Source organism: Lutjanus erythropterus, chromosome 5 (assembly GCF_056507025.1).
Source record: "Lutjanus erythropterus isolate fLutEry1 chromosome 5, fLutEry1.hap2, whole genome shotgun sequence".
Classification (NCBI taxonomy): domain Eukaryota; kingdom Metazoa; phylum Chordata; class Actinopteri; order Lutjaniformes; family Lutjanidae; genus Lutjanus; species Lutjanus erythropterus.
This window is the reverse complement of record NC_139321.1, coordinates 26,608,142-26,630,555: the sequence shown is the minus strand read 5'-3', so window position 1 is coordinate 26,630,555 and position 22,414 is coordinate 26,608,142. Positions and strand designations below refer to the sequence as shown.

General features: G+C 40.3%; 1 protein-coding gene across 2 annotated transcripts in view; it reads left to right on the top strand.

Moving 5' to 3' along the window:
- Positions 1 to 22,414, top strand: part of neurl1b (neuralized E3 ubiquitin protein ligase 1B) — a 39,448-nt gene that overhangs the window by 5,241 nt on the left and 11,793 nt on the right. The window contains exon 1 of one of the 2 annotated variants that reach the window (XM_084719437.1): positions 16,863 to 17,234. The exons of the other annotated variant lie outside the window; for it this stretch is intronic. Within the exon in view, the coding sequence (XP_084575563.1) occupies positions 17,204 to 17,234 (31 nt within the window). The 5' untranslated portion in view covers positions 16,863 to 17,203. Of the gene's footprint in view, positions 1 to 16,862; positions 17,235 to 22,414 lie in introns of those variants that run through there. 2 annotated transcript variants of the gene reach the window in all.

Below are 22,414 nucleotides of genomic sequence, written 5' to 3'. Positions count from 1 at the left end.
ACATCTGCCTCCATCTTCCGTTAACTGTGGAGAAAAAGCAGTTCCTCATCTGATCCATGTTTGCAGCTTGCAAGCTGGCAGTGGACTCTAAATCTCCCTTATCGCAATCTCAGCTTCCTCCTGTGAAGTTCCAGATCAGTAACATTTCCTCCTTGATTTTTTGCTCCTCGTCTTGTCTCCCCACTTCCAAACAGGGCATAGGGTTTTTGTCGTTCCTAGAACTGTGAGCCCGGATGCTCCCCATAAACCTCGGCCTAATGTGTGGAAGCACCTGAAAATGCTATTATAGAGACAGAAAAACAACTGCTGACGAAGGCAGCTTGTAAGCGAGCGCCACTTTCACTGTTTCTTTAACCCGAAGATGTGTATCCCTGAAAGTGAAAAACAGTGTGGCGGCAACTGTTCTGGAGTTCAGTCTCATCATACACTGTTGAGAAGCTGTCATAATGGACGTGCTGCATTTTGGCCTCTGTATTACTTCTTGTTGTTAATAATCCTCAGGGATATATATACACTTTAGGAAAGGAAGTTCTCATATTTACAAGTTCCAGAAATAGCTCCGTCACCAAGCACTCTCAGTATATCAGTGTCCTGGCCGAAGCAGGGGCCCCGCAGAAGTTTCCCACACGTGTCACAGGCCAATGTCATGACAGCGAGGGAGAGGGAGGAAGAGGGCCCGGGAATGGGAAGGAGTTCAGATTAGCTCTAAGGAGAGGGAACAAAATAATGAGTAAGATAAATAAAAGCTTACAGGCTCATGTTCGAAGGGGACAGGGGTTGGATGGCAGTTGACTTGATGGCAGCGGAGGGACGTGGAGGACGGGAAAAGGGGCACAGATGGGCGGAAGCACTCAGCAGTGTAGAAGTGTTAAAGGTGAACCGAGTGTCTGTGAAATTGACCCCGATGTTTCCCCCCCTCAAGTCAAACGCGAGGGTTATGTAAGAGGGTGTTTATGACGCCCACGGCTTTGTCTTTCATCTCATTGATGATTGATCACTGATTGAGCTGTAGTACCTACCTGTTGCTGGGTCTACTTGTTTACCCGTTTCAACATATTAGCAGCATACTGTACATTGTGACATATCAAAGTGTCCTGAAGACCTGAGATCAATTTACAGTGTTCCCACTGGCACAAGCCCCACCATGACAGTTGTCTTTGATGTCTGGTATGCAGTCCGACTATGGAGTGAGCCTTCAGATAGTGGATAGTGTCCAATCCAACACATTCCAAGCTCACTAGTACAAGAATTATCAGTTACATTTGATGTAACTTACTGGCAAACCCCTCGTCTAAAGGCCTTAGATTAAAATCCCAGTCCACTCAAAAAAATGTTTAATTCATTGTTACTTCACTCAGATGTTTGACCTTCATTGTGAAGAATTAATATACAGAATCCACTAGTAGAAGGCTGTTTTCACATCCATCTACTGAAGGAGGGAAGTTTCTATCTACTTTAGATAAGCAGGATTTTGTGATATCACTACTGGACTGGAAGCCAATTTTTGTCCAGTATGAAACTTGCATATTTGTGGGTGAAGAGTAGATGGCATTTCTTTGTAGATGTTTTTTTTTTTTTTGGAGAAACCATATGCAACACACAACCATTATTTCAGGCAAATAATATCTATATGTCTTACAACGTGCACAGGGATTATCTAAGTAAAAGTATGAAGCCATTGCACACCAACAGCCATTACATAACAATTGAAGCAAACAGATGAAAGCATAGACAGTAGAATAATTAGTAGATGGAGCCACCATAATGTCACTCATGGCATTATAGGGGTTGCCATCTTGTTTTTTGCAAGCAGAACATGTGCAGCACTAACGAGAGTGTGGAGCTGGTGGGCGATACAGTGCGACTTGGGCAGTGCTTGGTTTAGGCTTGTGCTTTTAGCAGGAAATAATGCTGCCTGCCTGGTCACAGTACACTAAATTATGTTTCTGAAAACATTTTTTATCATTTTAGTCCGCTGTCGTATGAGAAGCAGCAGTGACGCAGCGGGAAATAAAATGCTGAAAGTGTATGATCAATCAGAAATGTTCAACGTCGCAGCCCCTACCTCCAAAGTTCCTGTTCTTTTGGAAAGTTGAACCACATTTTTGGAGGGGTTAAATAATGTCCCCAGAACTTAATTTAGAACCTGGTCCCTGCAATAGAAAGACACCTCAAAAGGTTCAGAGTCCCTGAGGAAAATTCCTGCTTACTTAAGTGGACGCCAACTCAAAATAAAAAGCAGAAAAGCGATGTTTGCACTTGCTTTGTCTGCGGTTGTTTTTTTCACACAACCACATCACACTTGTTAAGTTAGTGTAAGCAAAGTGTTCGAAATTGTCACGATATTATTGTCCTAGAAACAAAACCCATTGAAGCCTTTTTTTCTCTCGCCACACAAGCACTTCACCGAAGCACCCTGCCGGAGAAAAACGCTATATGAATGCAAACACTTACTCATTAAATCCGATAAATTACTTTATTCAAATTGAATATTTGGTTGAGGATTTTTCTTTTTTAGGGTGATGATGTCATAAAATACAATGACTGATATTCAGAGCTTTATTCTAAAACCTCGAAAGCTTCAAATGTGAAAAAATACAGCCCTTTGTACAGTTCTAGTTAGTGTGGTGGATTTATCAAGATTTAATCTATTTGTCTGAAGATTTTTTATTCAAACACATGGCTTCATTTGAGCGAATCAGATCAGCACTGGGTGAGTTCATCAGTTCATCAACCTCATCAGTCATCTGTCTCATCTTGATATTCAAAGAAAAACAAAAATGTAGTAATTCTCCAAAAAAAAAAAATCTCTCCCTTTGCCTCTATTTAATAAAATATACAGTTAAGTTTATTTTGGTGTTGGACTGCCGCTGAACCGGTTCAGCCAAAACAAGCTGATCTCAGTCTTATGAAAACAGAGGAAGACTAGGCCTTTGCTGATCTGTCTCTGTTTCCCAATTTAGTTGCAGCCGTGGGGCCTGCGAGTCCGTCACAAAGAAGAGCCGTTTCTTCGTGCGCATCATTTATTTGTCTGAAATCTAATGATATGACGGGAACACATCTAATTTTCTCCCTCTGTTCTCTCATTTTCTGCAAATGTCCTCTATCTGAACATCAATGTTTACTTCAGTGGCAGTAATAAGATCAGGAAGTAAGGAAGAGAACCTTTTTTTACAGACCATTTTTAGTTGACCTGAATTTTCTAGTTAGAGAAAAGAAATGCACATGATCTTGCTTCATTTGCAAATGACTGATGACGGGCTCATCCTTCACATCGCACTCTCATACTGTCAGAATTTGTGACGGTGATCAGTGATCCTGAAGTGATTCCTCAGGTAGCAGGAGAGAAAGAGGCCTCGATGTGTTCAGTGAAGGGCATCCGTCCAGAACAGAATGGAAGCCGTCAGCAGAGGAGTTAGTACACACCTCAGCTTCGAGCTGCTCCATGGGAACCAGGGATGGATGGCAGCTGTTTCCCTGGAGACCTAGACTAACAGGACCTACTCTCTAATTACCTACGCCCACCTGAGTCAGTAGCAGGCAGGGAGCATGCCTCAGTTCAAGACCCTTAGCTCAGAGACAACTAATATCTCTTTGACTTCATGCTGCGACTTTGTTCAGAAATAGTTGTGGAAGAAAGATGCATAAAGGCAAAAGGACAGCTAAGGACATGAAGTCTGGGGAGGAAACAACACAGGAACTTTGGATACAATGCTGGCATGACTGTAGAGCTAAGCCAACAGGTACATTTGAAAAATGTTTGACGCTATAATATCAGGGTTCTGCCCATCAGAATTGTTTGACTTGATGGCAAGTATGTTTTAACAGGGGCTGGCAGCCAAGTGTCTTTTTTGACAGGGGTCAGCAACAGACTGACTATAGTAGACTTTTACAAAGAATCTGACAATACACAGTCTTGGAATGCTAAAATTTGGCCCAGCCCCCTGGTTGGGGGTCTTGTAGTGCCTAGTAGACCACCAGGCTTGCAATACACTGAGGGAAACCTTGAGTATGTAACAGTTCTGCATTAAAATGATTCCACTGGGCATTTTGATCCATTCTCCACACAGCTTCATGCCCCACCAGCAATGTTTCAGAAGATGAGCATTTTGTGCAGCTGTTTATGTTGACTTGCTCAGATTTAGTTGATTTGGTCATTTTTTCCTTGATTTTTGTGCTTCTATCATATGTAAATAGGCCACGTAGTGAAATTATTTATTTTTTATGATATGTTTTGCGAATCTGCATGTTGTCTTTGATTTTGAAAATTGACCAGATGCTCTATGCTGTGTTTGTGTCTGACTTTCTGCCTGATCAATCTGGTCTGTGCAGCTTGATGTGGCATCCACCAAAAATTGAATCGTGATTAGCTGGACGTATTATATATTTTGTTGAGTTGTGTACTTACACTATCCCAACTATCCCAGAGAAATCTGTAATTTCTTTAACAGTACATTTTATGTTAGCTGTTGCTAGCTAGTTAGTAGTTGCTATATCTTCCAGGAAAACATGGATGTTGGATATGATGGATATTTCGGATACGTTTGAGGGTGAAGGAGGAAATTGGTGGATGTGACTAAACAACTTAAATAAAACTTTAATACATTACCTCATCGATAAACGTGAAGTCATGCCAGATCAACCTGTTCTGATCACAACTCATCACATATGGATGTTTTGTCACTGCCCCTCAGGGTCTCACACAGACAAACAAGGTGCCCTTCAGTGGCTGTATGGCGTGCTGCCAGAAAATGTCTTTTAAAACGGTTAACAGTGTAAAACAGTCGCAGTCTGAGTAGGTTTACGATAAGACTGTGGTTGGGATAACAATAACTACGTCATGTATGTACATCACAATGCGCATAACGTTCTTTACAACTTTTAATAATATTAATAATTTTCACATGGGACATAAACCTCAGCCTCCTGGTTGAAAGGGCCGGTGACAAAACACTGGTATTTCACGAGTTGGGGTTGAGACCAGGCAGGTCAAATAGACTTTTATCAGCTATGGTAGTTGCTGTTAACAGTGAAAATAACAACTCCCATGATCCCACGCCACTTCGCATCATCAAACTATGTATGAGAGAGATCCCTAGTGACAGAATTTTGATATTGTGCATTTAAAAATAAATACTGAAATTGCTATTTTGCTGAAGACAAGTTGTAGAGGCTATGACTATGTCCTCTTCCTTGCGAGTCAGATCTTGGGTTAGCGACAAAAATATGTGCGTGACATCATGTCAGCTAATTAAACCCCAGCATGGCTTCTCTGTTCAAGTCAGAGGACATGATTGTTGCCGTCATTAAAGCCGAAGCAAAGAGAGCTGCAGGCCTTGAAATCGCCCTTGACACCAAAACGAACGGCACATTATTACAGGACATACTGGCAAACACTGCTGCTGGTGGCCTGAATGTCTTTTATGACAGTCGACATGAGTGACTCATGCACCCAGAGCTCTGGAGGGAGAGGCTTGACTTTTGTCCCCCAGAGTGTCAATTATGTGTCTTTCATAGTGATGCACAGTCCAGCAGAGAACAAAAACTGCTTTGTGTTCCTGCCTCTGTTTTAGTTTGCTCACAAGTTCATTTGTTTTTGATCTGGGGATCTGTTTTTGGAGGAGCGCCACGGTTAGAGAACAGAGACTGTGATGATATCATGAGAGTAATAATCGTCTGTCATCAGCCATATGGGAAAACCAAAGGGACTTACATTATTTTGATAACAGTGAACATTTAGACGCCAGTAAATCCTGCTTTGTCGAGAAAAACAGAGTAGCTTTTACGACCTTTGACATGTGGAAGACTGTTTGTCCAGTGTGACTTTTGGAACTGTGTGTCTGCAGAAAAAGGGACAACTGGTAGAAAAACATTTAACAGGAAAGGCTACCCTACATGCTCTCTGGCTACCAACTGCGGAGGAATGGAAAGAGATTTGGAAGGAAATATGCTATTATGTAATGTAGTACCTGGAGCTCTCCGCTATCCCTATATGCCCTTTCCTTTGGGACTGTGGGACAAAACGAGCACACACTAATGGTCAGTATATAATATGACAGCTGCTGGCTGTTGTTCTTGAACTTCTTTCACTTCGTGGAAACATTGGAATCTGTTCTCGAACAGAGAGTGTGCTCAAGCTTGTTGTTGAAAGTGGGCTTAGATGTCTTTTTTAGCTTGCTGAGTGACTGCACTGCATGGTAATAATAGCAAAAGTATTTTGTGTCATAACCCCAGGGCCTTCACTGGGTCGCTGAGCCCCTTTGCGGTCAAGGTTTACATCGCCATGGGCGCCGGCTGTGTGCAAACATTGTTACCTCTAGCAACATGTAGGAAATATGCAAGTCTGTTAATATTTGATTTTGGAAAACTACCAAATGTATGAAAGAAAGTTTATCTCATAATTATGACTTTTTATCTCGTGTATTATGACTTTTACATCTCACAAGTAAAAAAAAAAACAAAACTTTTGACTTTTATCTCTTAATTTTAACTTATTATTTTACATTATAATTATGACTTACCATGCAGGTGGTTACTTTCTTTTGCTGGCAGAAATTGGCTTCCATACTGAATGAGGCTTTACATTTTTGTAATGTTTATATTTTGTCTCTTTTTATTTTTTGTGATAGTTATTCCATAATGTAATTTGAGGGTTACAGAGGAAAAAATAATTGTGTGCGTTGGTTGAGTGTTTAGTGCTTCTTAATTGTTTCTGTGTGTCTAGCAGCGCGTGTTCATATAAAAACACTTCTTACCCTTTCACTATAATACAGTTCACAGTACAGTAAGAACTGAAAGCTTGTTTATGCTTTTCAGGAACATTAAGTTTAAGAAACCGCCGCCATAGCTCTAGTGAGAAATTATATTACATGATCAACACATGAAAGGGAGCAACATGAAGCAATCGATTAAAATGCTAAAATGGTTGTAGCTGAAAAGCCCCAAACTTGGCTGCTCAGCGGTTCCCTAAAACCACTTGTGTTTCTTTAATGAGATCTTGGATTCTTTTCTCCCAAATTTTTGAGAGTGAAGCAATTTAGAGGTTAGAATTTGGGAGCCTGAAGGCAAATTCTTAAATCGTTTGGGAAGCGATTTCCTTTTGAACTGTGTCATAAATTCTAATGATGTTAACATGTTTAATGGGAATCTTCGTAACTATAGGTTTGTTGTTTAATATATACCACAAGAATTCACTGCTTTCCCTCCTGTATGCCTGACAGGACTAATGTGAATGTGGCAAAAGAGTTTTTACAACTGTGGTGCAGCCGTGAAATGCTGTGGGTCAACAACATCCACTGCTTTTTATAATATCATCCCACAGACTGGGTTGGACCGACAAAGAACAAAACAGCAAAACTAGGTTTTTAAAAATGAGTAAACATAATCTTTAATAAATCTAAGTTTAGTGATTTAAACCAAAATTACATATAATTGATATGGAGATGCTTGTTTAATTAAAATTAACAAATTAAAAAAAAAAAAGAGTGCTTTCTGGACCTCATAAGTATTGATAAAAGAATATTTTTTGTTGGTTGTTTAAAAAAAAAGCAGCTTATTGAAAGTTCAACCTCCTCATAAGTTCAAAGTTGTTACTGGATCATATTTTAAACTGGAGTGAAATGTTGGTACAAGAGAATTAAATTTAATCCAGAGAGGTTTAAATGTAATCTTTCTTAATTGTGCAAATTTGAAAGTTTTGTGCAACATAATTTAGAGTTAAACCATGATTTAGTTTGTTGGTTATTCTGCTATACACACACCAACATAAAACTCCTTCCATATGTATCTCTTTATTTAGCATTATATAACACACTTTTATTTTTATCTGTTTTTCTGAAGCATGATTTTAAATATATAGCTCTTTACCTTGTAAATTTTAATGCTCGACGAGAATGTCTATTTCTGGCTGTCCTGTGCCAGCCTGCTGCTGTTTGTGTGGAGTCATGTTAAAGATGACAGAGACCTTGACATCAAAACCCGTAACGCTTTCCTGTTCCTGATAAGCCCTCTGACAACTATATAACTCCATGAATGTTCCACTCGGCCTACATCAAGCATGCTACTGTTCAGCCCCTGTTGAAAAAGATGAAAGAAGGATGAACAAATGAAGATTGAAATCTTGTGTTGAACAATGGGTGTCCTTTTGGATCACAAATATGAAGACTGATTGCTCCATCTCATAAAACAATAGAAGAATTATGGCTTATGCATCAGGAAATACCTTCATTTTGCCATAGTCTTAAGCTGCACTTGTATCGGAAGCCACTATGCAAAAGGCTAGAAGTTGTTGGCTGTGTTGTTCTGGGCCAAGAGTATTTCCTGCATCTCCTTCGGTGGTGCATCCGCTCCTCATCCCAAAGAACACTGAGACAATAGAACAGATGGAGGAAGAACACTGTCCGTGCATCTGGTAAAATGCATTGAAAGGCCATTTTTAGCATGTCTCCCACTGACAGAGAGGCCTAAAACAACATTTTAGTGGAGCCGTGCCACTGTTTCATGTTCCACAACCACAAACTGAACATGTAGTTCTTTATGGCAAAGTGCAACATTGATTTATTGGTAGCTTAGTACACTTGAAAATGCTCAATAACAGCAATGAAGATGTTCAGATGAAACATTTTTTCGAAGCCGCCGCCTGACTGTTTTCATTGTTGCAGGGGTCATTTAATGTCAGGGGCTGACGTGTTATGTAATGTCGTAATTTAGACCCCTCCAATGGAAACTGAACCAGGAAACTCCTCATATCACAGTCAATATCTCTGTCCATTATCATTATCATTATTAACATCACTATGGAACTTGAGGCACGCCTCTCATCAACTGGGGGTTTTTGTCGCGTGTCATCCACCTCTCTATTCCCCCATGTTTCCTGTCAATATTTGCTATCAACTATCTGAAAAAAAACATACAGAAGGATGAAATACATGGCATTGTTAAAGTATGCTGCCAGTATCATGCTGTATCGTTTTACACTTAAAAATAAAATAAAACATAAATGCAATGATTAGACAACTGCATGACCTTAAAATAGAACCATAGTAGAACTTTGTTTGCCTGGCTTCAGAGCAAGCAAATTCAGTGACCCTATATTGTACATCATTTTAAACAATAACTCAAGATGGAGACACAACAACTTTAAACTCTATTCAGCATTTGCAGTTGCACAACTGTAAGTTGAGGCTAATTTGGGAGGTAATTTTAGCTGAACATGTAGCTGACTTTGTAAATCAGTGAGGCTGGAAACTCACTGTCACGTTATGACTTATTTAGGACTTGAGTCTTGAGTCAGTCTTGACTTGGACTTGAGTGCAAAGACTTGAGACTTGCTTATGACTTGCTATACAATGACTCTGTCCCACCTCTGGTGCTGCAAATTAACTGAATTAAGTAAAATCATGTTCTCTGTGGGTGGTGTGATGGTCTGACAGGCTGTTTGCAAATATATTTCTAAGGTCTATTTTTAGCAGTTCTCTGCTCGCTGTTTTAATGACTTTTTAAAATATGATTATTTTAAGTGTTGTTTCCTGAAAGCAACCCAAAGTACTAAAATATCATAAATTAATTATGTAGTGAAAATGAGCAAAAAGTTATACACCAATTGACAATTTACTGCATTACTGTGCAGCGCTCACACCCGCGGCAGTGCTTTGTTTTCCCACTTACCAGTGATTCACTTCATAGTGGTGTTTTTAATTTACTGAAATCTGAAATTGCAGAAGTGAAACCAAGCATGCATGCATTTTGTCTGCTTAAGACTGCCACAGCATTCAGTCTCATGATCTGAGGATTTTGGAAATTAGAACAATCTGTGAGGGTACCGAACACATGGCAAGAACTCCCCCTAAAATGGCTCCAATTAAAGGCAAATGCTGCTATGTTGCTTTGATTAAAAAAAAAGTTTTCAACTCGGTATGTTTCATCATCTACGTGAGGGACTTTTTACTGATACAGCCGCTTTGGTAAGAGTTGAACTCACTGTGTTTTTGAAAAGCAGGTGCTTGACTCTGATGGCCTGTTAAGAATCGACCTAATGAAAAGACAGGAGCGCAGATTGGAAACAGATGTAAATGCGCCGTAGTAGAAAACAGTACTCGAACAAAAAGAGGTGACCAGAAAAACATTGTTGTATGAATGTGGCTCATTGTGTTGGCCCATGTGTGTTTGATGGAGATGGTTGTGTTCACATTGAAGGTGGGTATGACTCACTTCATCCATTAGATCAGTGGCTGGGGTTTGGACAGCAGCCCTCCCCTGATACTGAGACCACCACGTACAAACCTTCCCAAACAGCCATCTGCTCAGCATTTCTTCACTGCTTTTGAGTCTTTAAAGAGAATTAAAATACTGCAAATGTAACACTTTGCTGTCCAAGGACCAGTCACTGCGCTGCTCTGCATGGCAGCAGTCACACTGCTGTGGGCCAAGTTTCCTTGAGTAAACGAGGCATGTCTGCCCTCCTTCTCTGGAAATAACTTTATTCGCTGTAGGAACCCTCGTGAGATCGCTGTATCACAGATGCTTGATACCCAAAAGGGGGACAGTATGCATTATGGTTCATTTTAGGGCAAAACATTCCCGTTTGCGTACAATTACATAAAAATAGATGCCGCTTTCTTACAGTGATGCTGCACTGTATGTCCTTCACCTAGTTTAGTTGGTGTAAATCACAACTCTGGATCATTTTCACACATCGAGCTAACTAATCACACCAAAACACTTGCCAAAATATTTGGCTCTCCACTGCAGTGGGAAAGTGAAGAATCCAAATCTGACATAAAAGTTATATCTTCATTCTGTTTGCACATGGGTGGTCAAACCAGTCGGTCTCCACACCAACTTCCAGAGGCGTCTTTGGCGTCATGCTGTCGGAGCGATCAGACTGACATATCTGTGTTAACAGTGTCCAGAGGTCACAGCTGAGGGTGATGCCGGGTTGTAATTTAGGCTTTGGATGAGTATGAAGATGGCCGCTAACATGGTCTTTAAACCTCTGTACTAATTCATTTTGTTCATTCCGCTGTCTGCACACTATCTGGATGTACTGAGTGAGCTCTCATTGGGTGTTTCTTCTTAATCCATCTTTAAGTGCTGTAGTAGCCTAGTTTAGATTTGACCATTATTCAAGGCAGTATGTACTAAATCTGTTATCTATTCAGATTTATTTGAGGTGCATATAGAGATCCAGTGTGTCAGATTTACAGGGATCTATTGGCAGAATATGGCAGAAATGGAATATAATATTCCAAAGTATGTTTTCATAAGTGTACACACAATTGGTAGGGGAGGGTGAGGCGAGTTAGTTGCAATCTGCCGGCAGATGCCATTAAATCTTACACACCGATCCTTTAAACTAAAAACAACCCACCCCCCGGCAAAAGTCCAGTAATCCTAAAGCAGGGGTTCAGTGCAGCCCGCAGGCCAATGGAAGCCCTCAGGGACATATTGTGCAGCGTGCGCACGTAATATTAAATGAATATGTATATTTTATCTTTATTATCCACTGTCAGTTTCAATACTTTCACTTTCAAGAGCCTATATTCAATACACTAATTGGCCACTGTGTCAAACTGAGCCCCACTAACATGCATCTGTCAGGTGGTGAATGGCAGCTTAAAGAAAATTAAGTTTAATTAATTAATTAAAGTTTCATGGCAACTAGTTGTACCTTGCGAGTGTTGCAGGAATTATGTTTTCTCATCGATGCTAGTGCTGTTAGCTCAAGTTAGTGATTTAGGTGGATGACTTGGTAGTTTATGTGGAAGTGAAATGAAAATGATGTGTGGTTGAGGAGAAAAGGAGGTTTCAGGAAAAATTGTACTTAATCGAACCTCGGGGGACAGATAAAGTGATCTGCAAACAGGTGAATTCTGTGCTCAAGCAATAAAATGTTAATGCCATTTTGAGACCAATCACAAATCTTACAAGAAGTTCATGGGCAGTGTATAACCATTAGCTGTAGCTGCTGTTAGCTTGTAAGCTCACTTAGCTGTGCAGCTAGTACCAGCCCTATTGTAGCTGACTCTGCTGGGACTGGGAGCTCGGCGCAGCAAGGGAGTGTTAGTGTTTAAATCGCAATCACAGGAGCTTTGGACCACTGGGAGAAGTTCTCAGGCCCAGGGCGAAGGGGATCCAGTGGGTCGTGCCAGTGGGGAGTAGCACTGAAATGAGCGCCAGAACTACAGTCAGGCGAGAAGGCAATGGAACTGGACTCAGCAGCATCCCAGAGAACACAGCTAGACTTGGACCAAAGACAACCTCCAAAACTGATGAGGGCCAGCTTGACAACAGTACGATGACAGTACGGAGGTGACTCTGACCCTGGAGATGCCAAAAGACATGACGGGTTCAGAAGAGGCATCAAGCAGGGGAGGAGTGAGAGGGACATTCTCACATTTAACTCACTGTGAATTCAGGCTGAACTGCTGTCGGCTCAGAAACCCTAACAAAAAACGGGAGGTAACACAAGGAGTTAAAGCAAAGAACCAGCTATTTATTTGAAATTAATTCAACCAGCTAAGAATGTCAAAATGTTATGAGGTGTGACAGTCGGTAAGTCAGTAGTGCTGGCGCGTCTGCATGCATGATAGAATGGTGAGTGAAGTGTTGTTTGATAAAAAGAAAAACAAAGGCAGTGATGGGGGAGTGAGGAGCGTAGGAGCCGTTTCCTCCTTTTCTCTCCTACCTGACACAAGTAGGATATTCTCTGGAAACACTTGGCCCAGTTGATCCCAATACGTGACGACCTGACCCGCTGGACACCTGCAACATAAAATTACAAAGGCTGTGTCTGAAATCACTCACTGCTCAGTTTATAGTCCACTATACTGTGAGTTTGCCATTTTGTGGTGTTGTCCAAATGTTTACTGAGTGAGTGTGAGCTTTCTGTCTGTACTCTGCAATCAGTTTGTGTGTATTTCTGCACATTTTCTGAGGCAGTGTAGCCCCTAGTTCAAAGTTTTAAAAATCCTTGAGTCTTGGAAATGACGTTCGTCATCAATTAGTTAGTGAAAAGAATCCTCTGCCCACATGCTGTGATGTATTTAGTGCCGCACAGACCATCATCACCACCATCTTTCTTAAGAGGTAAATTATTATAACCTCATCCATCATTAAGATGTTCGTTGTTGTCAGAAACTTTTGACTTTTCTTCTTCGTCTTTGGGGTAACTTTAACAGAGCCTTTAGCCATCCACTATTAATGCCTTGTTTGAGTCTGTCAACCAGTCAGAAGCTGTGTTCCTGACTGGTCTATAATGCAGTGTGCAATGGAATAATTTGAGAGTGACCCTACAAAGACAATTTATGTTGATGATGACGGTAGCGAGTGGCCAAGTCCTCCTCTTGATGAGGACTTTGTAATCCGACTTCCTCCTTCCTCAGTATTACTACAGCCTTGGGCTTTGTAACTTGAACATAAACAGATGTTGTTTTAGGGCTTTTACTGATATGATTCACGCTGTCGTTCTTCTTGGGCGGGCAGTCTCAGGCACCCCAATTTCCCCGAATATCAAACTATTCTTTTAATATTTCACTGAACTGTTGAATATTTTCGCAGGCATCCAGCAGAGTCTGAAATGACTGCGCTGAAAATGATCCTGAAAGTACAGTTCCTTGCCTTTGGAATAAATTCAGCAATCATTATGCTTTCATTAACACCCCATAGTCTGCACTCAGGCAGTAAAGCAAAGCATCAGGGGAAGCAGCACTTGTTACTGCAGCTCTGTTGTGTTTACAGGGAAAGCTTGATTGCAGACTCCCTCGCAACTTCATATTCACTTCCTGTGTTAATCCCCTTTGCCACAGCAGATCGTTCTTTCTAAAGGCGTGGAGGGGGTGGGGGGGGGAATTTCACTTCTGCTTCGCTTCACCCCAAACACCATTCACCCAAGGCTCATATAAGGAGCCACCATATCCTGTGAAAACAAACAGCACCGAGGAGGTAGAAACAAATGCTTTTGTCTTTGAGTTATATTTAGTTCCAGCCTGCCTTCACCCAAACGCCATGTCTCACGAGACTTGTTTGTCCTGAATTAGATCATATATGACCATGTTGGCAGCTGCAGAAGGCCGGAAGCGCTTTTCCTCTGTGTATGGCATGGATCATGTCAGTATTGTCATCCTGCATACACAAAGCAGGAAGTAAACCCCAATTCTACCATATATTTTCCAACTCCAGTCACAATTCAAACATTACATTGACATGAAAGAATAGTAATTTGTCCACATCTGCATTTCTATTACTTAACCAGAGACTGTATTACAGAAACTTCTTATCTTAAGTCTTACATTAAGGTAGGAACATTCTAAAATAGGATTTTTCACAATTTGGTGTTCCAAAAGCAAATCCTACAAAATTTTAGGAATCCTATCATATTTTACTTATTCCTATTTTATCTCAGGAAATCCTAAATACTCAATCCAACCTCACCAAATAACTTTAATAACTTTAATGTCTGTTACCTAGCAACAAACACTACTTTTCTGATCTGACTCACATGGAGCGCAAATATAGGTGGACAACTTCAAGGCAGCCAATACGGATTAAAGTTAGCTGACACTGCCATCAGTCTCTGTTAGTTAACACTGCTGTTAGCTGTTTTTTTAAAAAAAAAAAAAAACCCTACCATCACCTAGTTAAGTTAGCAACTACAACAGGAGGAAAAGTGAAAATAAGGACAGCTCAGTCGTCATCCTGAAGTAAGGAGAGTTCATTTAAAATTTTGGGAAGTTGGGATGCTTATTTAAAACATTTTTCCTATTTTAGGATAGAAACATTGCCTTAAAATTGTTCATCTGCAATGGCTTTTTTTTTCTAAATCATGTCTTGAGCTCCAATTACCATGGTTACAAAACATTTAAGATAGGATCTACAAGTTACACAGTCTCTGTAATACGGCCCCAGCAGGTTTTGTTCAGACTGTTTGACACACAGCTGCTTTAGCACCTCAGGCTTCGCTTCTCCACAATGGGAGATATGCTGTCCCGGCACTCCCTTCACTCTTGGTTGCAGTCCGGCAAACCCTGCAGGCCATGGCTCCTCAGAGAGCGCTGTGGTCCAGAAGACAGGAAACAGCTTGAGAGAAGCCCAGCAGTCAAGGCTGTGGGAGGGCAGAGGATAGGGTGGGAAAAAAGGGGATTTCCTCATATGGTGGCTTGGACTTTCATCAAAAGTGTCCAGCACTTATATGTTTGCCCAACATGTAAATACGTGATAAATGAGGGGTTGATAGCCTCCCCATGATGAGTCTGGGACTTTTGCATGAAACCACTTAGGCTGAGATTTCCCTTAAATTTTCATCTCAGGAAAAAAATAGTTGCATAGTATGACCATAAGGATTTCCTTAAGATGTTGTAAAGGAAAACCTAACCTAAGCTAACGTCAACAGATCTCTGTCTACCAATAATTTCACATGTTTGTTCCTAAATAGAAGTTCATAAAGCATTATAGTTTATGTACACATACAGTATATATTAACTATATTATTTTAATAAAACTCACCAGTTTTTGTTGACTTCATTACTGCCACAGTAATATTTTCTTCCTTACTTCATCTATGGTTTGTTTCACAGCAGAATTCTCATTTATTTTGTTGTTTACCTCTTACAGTTTCTGTTTGAGTGTATTTGTCTTGGCTGGATTTAATTTGGATTATGTCCATATGCTCTACATATTTGTCGAGGAGCACAACTTTCTCATCTTTTTTCTCTTTGTTCATTTTGGAGAACTAGCTAAGACAGGCTAACTGTGTTTGCTGAGCTAGCTAAGAACTGTCAATAGAGAGCTGCTGGGATGACGTATTATCATAGGCCAACCCAGGAACATTGTCTGTGTCCTTTGACTACAAGCCGATGGCATTTTTCTATAAGATTTTGGATAAATGGAGAAAATAAGAAATGTGGTGATTAAAAGTTTATGATACTTTAATATTTTGTTCACCAAGATGACCTTCACAAATAAACACCTCACCACCTGAAGTGTAAATGCAATCAGCAGAAGTAAAAAGCAAAGCAACACACTGTGGTCACATGACTCAACATCACTTAGTGGAGGTGACATTGTGACATTTAATGTCCATGACAACCACTGTAGTCTCATTGATGGATGATTATATAGGGGAAATATACAAATAAAAATATGCTAATGCTATCATGCTGACCTGTATTTCACTTAAATTCAACTTGAATCTTTTTTTTATCTGTTGCCTCTCCAGTTATTTTTACCGCTGTATTAACCTGTCTGCGTTAACCACAGACCGTATTTCAAACAAATCACAAAAAAGCCCATTCAACAAACACACTGACTTTGAGACAATGAAAAGGGAAGCGCTTACATGCTAATTCACCTCCATGTTTCAGTACTCATTTCTGCAGCACTCTATAATGATGTCTAGTTAAATTAAAGAATGATGTTAGTGAAGCGTAACCATGGCAACTGCAGAGCACATGTGCCATATTATGACAGAAACTGCCGTGAAAGCCTTAGTCTGAACATTTAGGCAAGGAGATAAGCTTTATGCAAGGCTCCTGAATCAACCACTTGTCTTAAGAGACAAACTTTGAAACTTGAAGTGACCAGGCTCCGACACAAAGATCAATAATCCTGTGAATATCCTTAGTCTGTATTCAGATCAGTTTAACCCCTTCAGGATGATACTCGAAGATTTTCAACACCACCATGATCAAAGATAATCATTTTTATTGTTATCAAAGTTGGCATCATGCTGTCTTAATGACTCCTCTATATGCAAATGTGCTGCCTGACAAACTGCCTTCCTGTAGATTACACATCCTGCTCCGAGCATGTTTGTCCTATATAGGCTGCACAGTCATTAGGCTTCATCACAGGCTCTGAGTGAATAATTAAATGAATTATTCAGTGGCTCTGTGATGCTCTTGAGGGGGATCTCTCTGCTTACTGTGTCTTTAAAGTCGTGCAGAGGGGAGCCCGTACTAAAGAAAGGAGGGGGCTGCTGTGCGCCAGTTGGAGGTGTCTGCCTGTCGCAGCGGCTTGGGGTTGACATTAAGACGAAGACGAGCGTGTCCATGCTTCAGCGGGGAGACACGGCGCATTTTGAAAGCACTGACAGTCAGATTGAACTGGTTCCAGGCGCATACTCATCAGACCGAGGACACACGGATGGACAGAGAAACACTGCAATCGGAATTAACTTGTCAGCCGGTGCGAGGAATTTCGGGATATAATGGGGAATACGACACCTAAACCTTTAATAGGTGAGGCTTGTTATTAATGTGTCATTGTAATGCACTCGGTGTCTGTGTGAGGACAGCTCGGTAGTCAGAGACACACATGGCTGGTCCTGATTCTTCTGACCTGCGCTGCGCAGAGACGCGCTTCCCATCACGGGGGAGCTGAGCGTGATTCCCAGGGAGCGAGTCCAAACAAGCGCTCCGGCACCAGCAGCAGCCGCGTTTCTCTCAAAATGCACTTTTTATCCTTCATTTATATAATTATGGTCAGTGATGTGGCTTTAAATGAACAGCACGGGATGTAGGGAAATCAAGGGCGACAATTTGACTGGTTGATGATGATCACAGCGCAAGAAAAATCACTCATATATTCAGAAGAGCACTATTGCCAAAGATCCCACTCCAATAAACACATCATGTTCATCTTTGAGAGTTTACATTTGAGTATTGTGTTAGCAGTAAATGCAGTTAAAGGGTATGCAAGCTGACCTCCTTTAGCCTGATTGTAAAAGACAAATGACCAATTTCCAAATTACTTAAATTGATCGCAGGCTGGACACTAAATGGCTCCTCATTTTCAGCTTTTTGAGTGTCACCATACTGTCCTGCACAATCACATTGTTTTCTCTTTAGTCACTGCTTCCTTGTTGCCTAACTTGTGTCACTTGCTAGATTTTAGTGTGTAAATTAGAGCTGCAATTAAAGATAATTTTTATTATTGATTAATCTGCAGTTTGTTTCCATTTATTGATTGTCAAAAATGCTTCAAAAAGTTGTGAAAAATGCTTATAACAATTTCCCAGAGCCCAAGTGACATGTCTGTGTCTGAACCAACAGTCTAATACCCAAAGAGTCATAACTGACAAAGCCAAGCAGCAAATCTTCACATTTAATGAACTGGAACCAGTAAATGTTTGACATTTTTGCTTGGAAAATGACTGAAACAATTTTTTGATTATCAAAACAGTTGGCAACTAATTTTCTTTAAATTGACTAATTGAGTAATTGACTAATTATTGCAACTCCAGTGTGAATATGACTTTTTTGTAATTATTATTATTTTGTGCAAGTTCTTTTGCCATATGCAGCTTTGTTATCTACATAGATAGACTGAAAAATATGTCAATCAGTGTTTCCCAAAACCCAAGATGATGTCCTCAGAGGTCTTTTCCACAACCCCAAAGATATTCAGTTTACTGTCATAGAAGACTACGGAAACCAGAAAATATTCACATTTAGGAAGCTGCAATCAGGCACATTTTTAATTACTCAAAGCGATTAACCCAATTGACAAACAAAATAGGTGGCAATTTAATATTTGACAACTAAACAAATAATCATCGTAGCTCTACATGCAACATTATTTTATAGATAGATAGATAGATAGATAGATAGATAGATTAGAGCATTTCATTAATTCAGATGATGATAATTTGAATGTAAACCCTTTGTAATCACCAACATTTGGATTAGTAACTGTTATTTAATTACATGTTTCTTAGTAACTGTAGCAGATTACAATTACATTTATTTCTTACATTTACTTTCCGGCCCTTCTTGTGAGGGATTTTGTCATAATTAGTGCATGAATTCTTGGGTTCTTGGCAAAAACATGTTTTGTGAGTTCACAGTGACCTTTAACCTTTGACTGCCAAAATTCACTCGAGCCCAAGTGGACATTTGTACCACGTTTGAAGACATTACCTCCAAGAGTTCTTGTGTTTACAGGGGTGAGGTGGAGGTGAGGTTACGGTGACGTTTGACCACCAAAGATTAATCTTGAGTTCAAGTGAATGTTTGTGCCGAGTTATAGGAAATTCCCTCAAGGTGTTCTTGAAGAATGGGAAGACCCAGAACTATGATGCCTCAAGCCACAGCCAGCATGGAGGTATAAAACAAAAGGTTTTATAAATTGTGAATCACAGAGCTTATAGCCTAGCAGAGAGGACTGTCTTAACTAGAAACTGAACAAACACAAATTGGACCATTACTAAATATGTACAGCTGTATCACCTGGTAATATTCAGTAGTTATCCCAAGTATCAAAGCTGTCCTCTATGAAGTACAACCTCAAGTGATTGCCAGTGCATTACTCCTGCATGAGACTTGATTGTCAGCCTCAGCTTCTGCATAAAGCTGTCATTATGAGCTCTCAGACTGATCACTTTTCTCAGCCACTTTGTCATGACACCTTAAAGCACATTACTTGATAATCAGTTCCCCCATATCACTTTGATGTAATGTCTGTCACACTCCCACGCCCCCAACAGACCCACTTAAATTGCGGCTAAATGATGTGGTTGCTGCCACCAGAGCCAGCTGACGTAGGGTTTGGACTGAGAACAGTTAGTCACAGAGAAGCAGGAGCAGCTCGGGTCCTATTGCTCGCACTGTATGGTCTCGATTAACATGGAATTAATAGAATAACCGAGCTTACAGGGGCTCTGTTAGAGATGTGCACATGTGACAAAACAGACCCTGAAATTACTTAAGGCTGATGCTTTTCACAGTGAATGACTTACAGTATGATGAACACGTACAGCCTAGAGATATGAGAGAATAAAGAGCCTGATCATCTTGCAGCCAAAGATAACTCTGACGAATGCACATAATCAGTTTTACATTTCAAAAAGCTTTTCTCGGCGCAGCAGTGTGTCTTGTGAAGTCTTATGATTGTATTTATTTGTGCTTTTTCTTTCATTAGGACAAATACAGGGAGACACCATTACCTTTACCCAAATATTTCTCTCTTAAAGTCATTAAACTACAAGTGGTAGCAGAGACTGAGCTTTGCACAATGTCCCTTTCACATACTGTCTCGCACTGTAATGTCAGTTTGTCTCATTACTTTTCAGTCCTAGATCCAAAGATGTATTCCTGGCTCTCTCTTATCTTTTGCTGTGCTCATGATTTTGGGGATGCATCAAGCAAGTATCACGGACATCACTGTTCAGTACTCCTAATGCGTGGTTACATGATTCAGGAAAATACAGCGAGCAGTCTGAGCAGTTATCCTGACCTGGCTGCAGTTTGTGCCTCTTACGCATTGATGTTACATTGGAGTCAAGCTAAGCATCCAATTTAGCAAAAAATAAACACTGTGATCTTTTAAAAACCCAAAAGGTCATTTAACAACGTTTACCACTGTTCTATTTCCAGAATCTTCCAAGACTCTTTGAACCATCTGGTATTTCCTTGGCTGCACCATAAAAAGATGTTTAACCTGTGAGATACACTCTTTGCTCTTTTGTGCAACAGTAGAACAATATTAAAAAATGTTATTTGGATAGAAAGCAACATCAGTATAGACAAACATAAGAGATCATAAACTTCTTTAAAGGTACCCTGTGGGGTTTTCTTGCAAACAGTTATTTTGTTTGTCACTTAAATTCATTGTATGCATCCCTGGCGTAAAACAAACGTATCGAATGCATTTCTTTCCTTATAAAACAGAGATTATTTTTTTTGAACATTTTGAGAAATTCTTTGTTTACTTGCACATCTTTTTTTGGCGCATTACAAGCCAGTATCACTTCGACTTTTTATGCTGAGGCGAGGCAAAACATGACACTGACACACTGATACTACAGTTAGTAGTAAGTTAGCAATTATAAAAATGCATCATCCAGTTACACTCTAATAATAAAGCTTGCTCAGAAACATTTCAGGCGACAGTCACAGTTTGGTTAGGTTTAGGCACTAAAACCATTTGGTGAGGTTTTGGCACTGCAGAAAACCGACCTCGGTCTTCATGTGTGACAGTCCTTCTTGACCCATTCATCCACCCCCAGGTCCTCCCTATGCCGACTTTGTTGCTCTTTATACGTTTGTCCTCTTTTCCCTGCTGGCACTGCACCTTCATACACGCGTGTGCTTTTTAGGCCCAGGCAAAGCAAAATGTGACACTGACATGGTACCCTCTAATGCAGAGATTCTCAACCTGGGCACTGGGGCCACCAAGATAAGGGATAAGCTCTCAAAAATACATTTGACATAAAGTAATGCAACAGCTACCTCACTAATTATTCACCAACATAAACCACCATATTCTGACCAGAACTCAAACATTAGCAGAAAGTAATATTTGTATTTTGTAACTTAAAGTAGCAAATTTAACAAACTACTCAGTCCAATACTTGGCATGATGGGAAATTAGGGCCGTATTTTAGACTGGAAAATGATTTTTACATTACATTACCTGTGTATCACTGTACCAGTGATATTATTTAAAATGACTGCTATGGAGTGATGGCTTCTCAGAAAACATTTCTCAGCTCAAGACTTGGGCCAACAGAAGACTGGACAGGAAATGGAGATGGCAGCACCATCAACTGAGAAATGCAAGAACCAGACTTTTCCAGTAGAGCCCCAATCCCCCACCAAGCTTTGGAAATATCACCCTGACTTTCTGCAATATGGATTTTTTGTGGGGGTCATGAACACCCACCTGATTAAACTTGGAGGTCACGACTTGAAAAGGTTGAGATTGGTGTGACACTGGAGACCCACTCATATAAAAAGTACTCCATGGTGCTACTAGAGACCCAAAACTTTACTCTATCTTTATATTTACGATAGGTAATTTTAGGTTACTGTCTTTATTTGGATTAGGAAATAGACCTGCAACTTGGGAAACAGTTTAAAAATATTTTCAGGGGAAATGTTTCTATTTATCCAGATGCATGCAAGAATTTCAAGCTTTCTGAAAATACCTTCATGACCTTTTCATGCAATTGAATGCTTAGCTTTGTGACTTGAGTGAGTTGACCCTCACTGTATGACCTGTTGTGCTATGCCTTTCATCTAATAATGGCTAGTGTCTATATCAGTCTCCATTGTACCTCTTGTAGCAGTTGAGACATATATAGGCTAACCCTCAACATGTTTTTCTCCATACGCTTTGACCAAAGTATGTTACTCTCTTTACAGCCGGAGTCAAGAGGAGAGGGGCACCGCACATCATTTGAGATGTTACAGATGTTCTTACTGCTGCGTCGTAGTTTAGAATATAATCAGTGATAATGTCTAATTTAGGAAATGTTCTGTGGAACATTTCACTGAGTTATTGTCTTTACACCAGATCACAGTGAATTTTAAACAGAAATGTAATCACTCTGTGGCCCTGGAGGAGAGTAGAAACACCACCTCCCTTTGAATGTTGGATTTCAGCCAGTCTATACCATAAACATTCATCCACAGCTTTA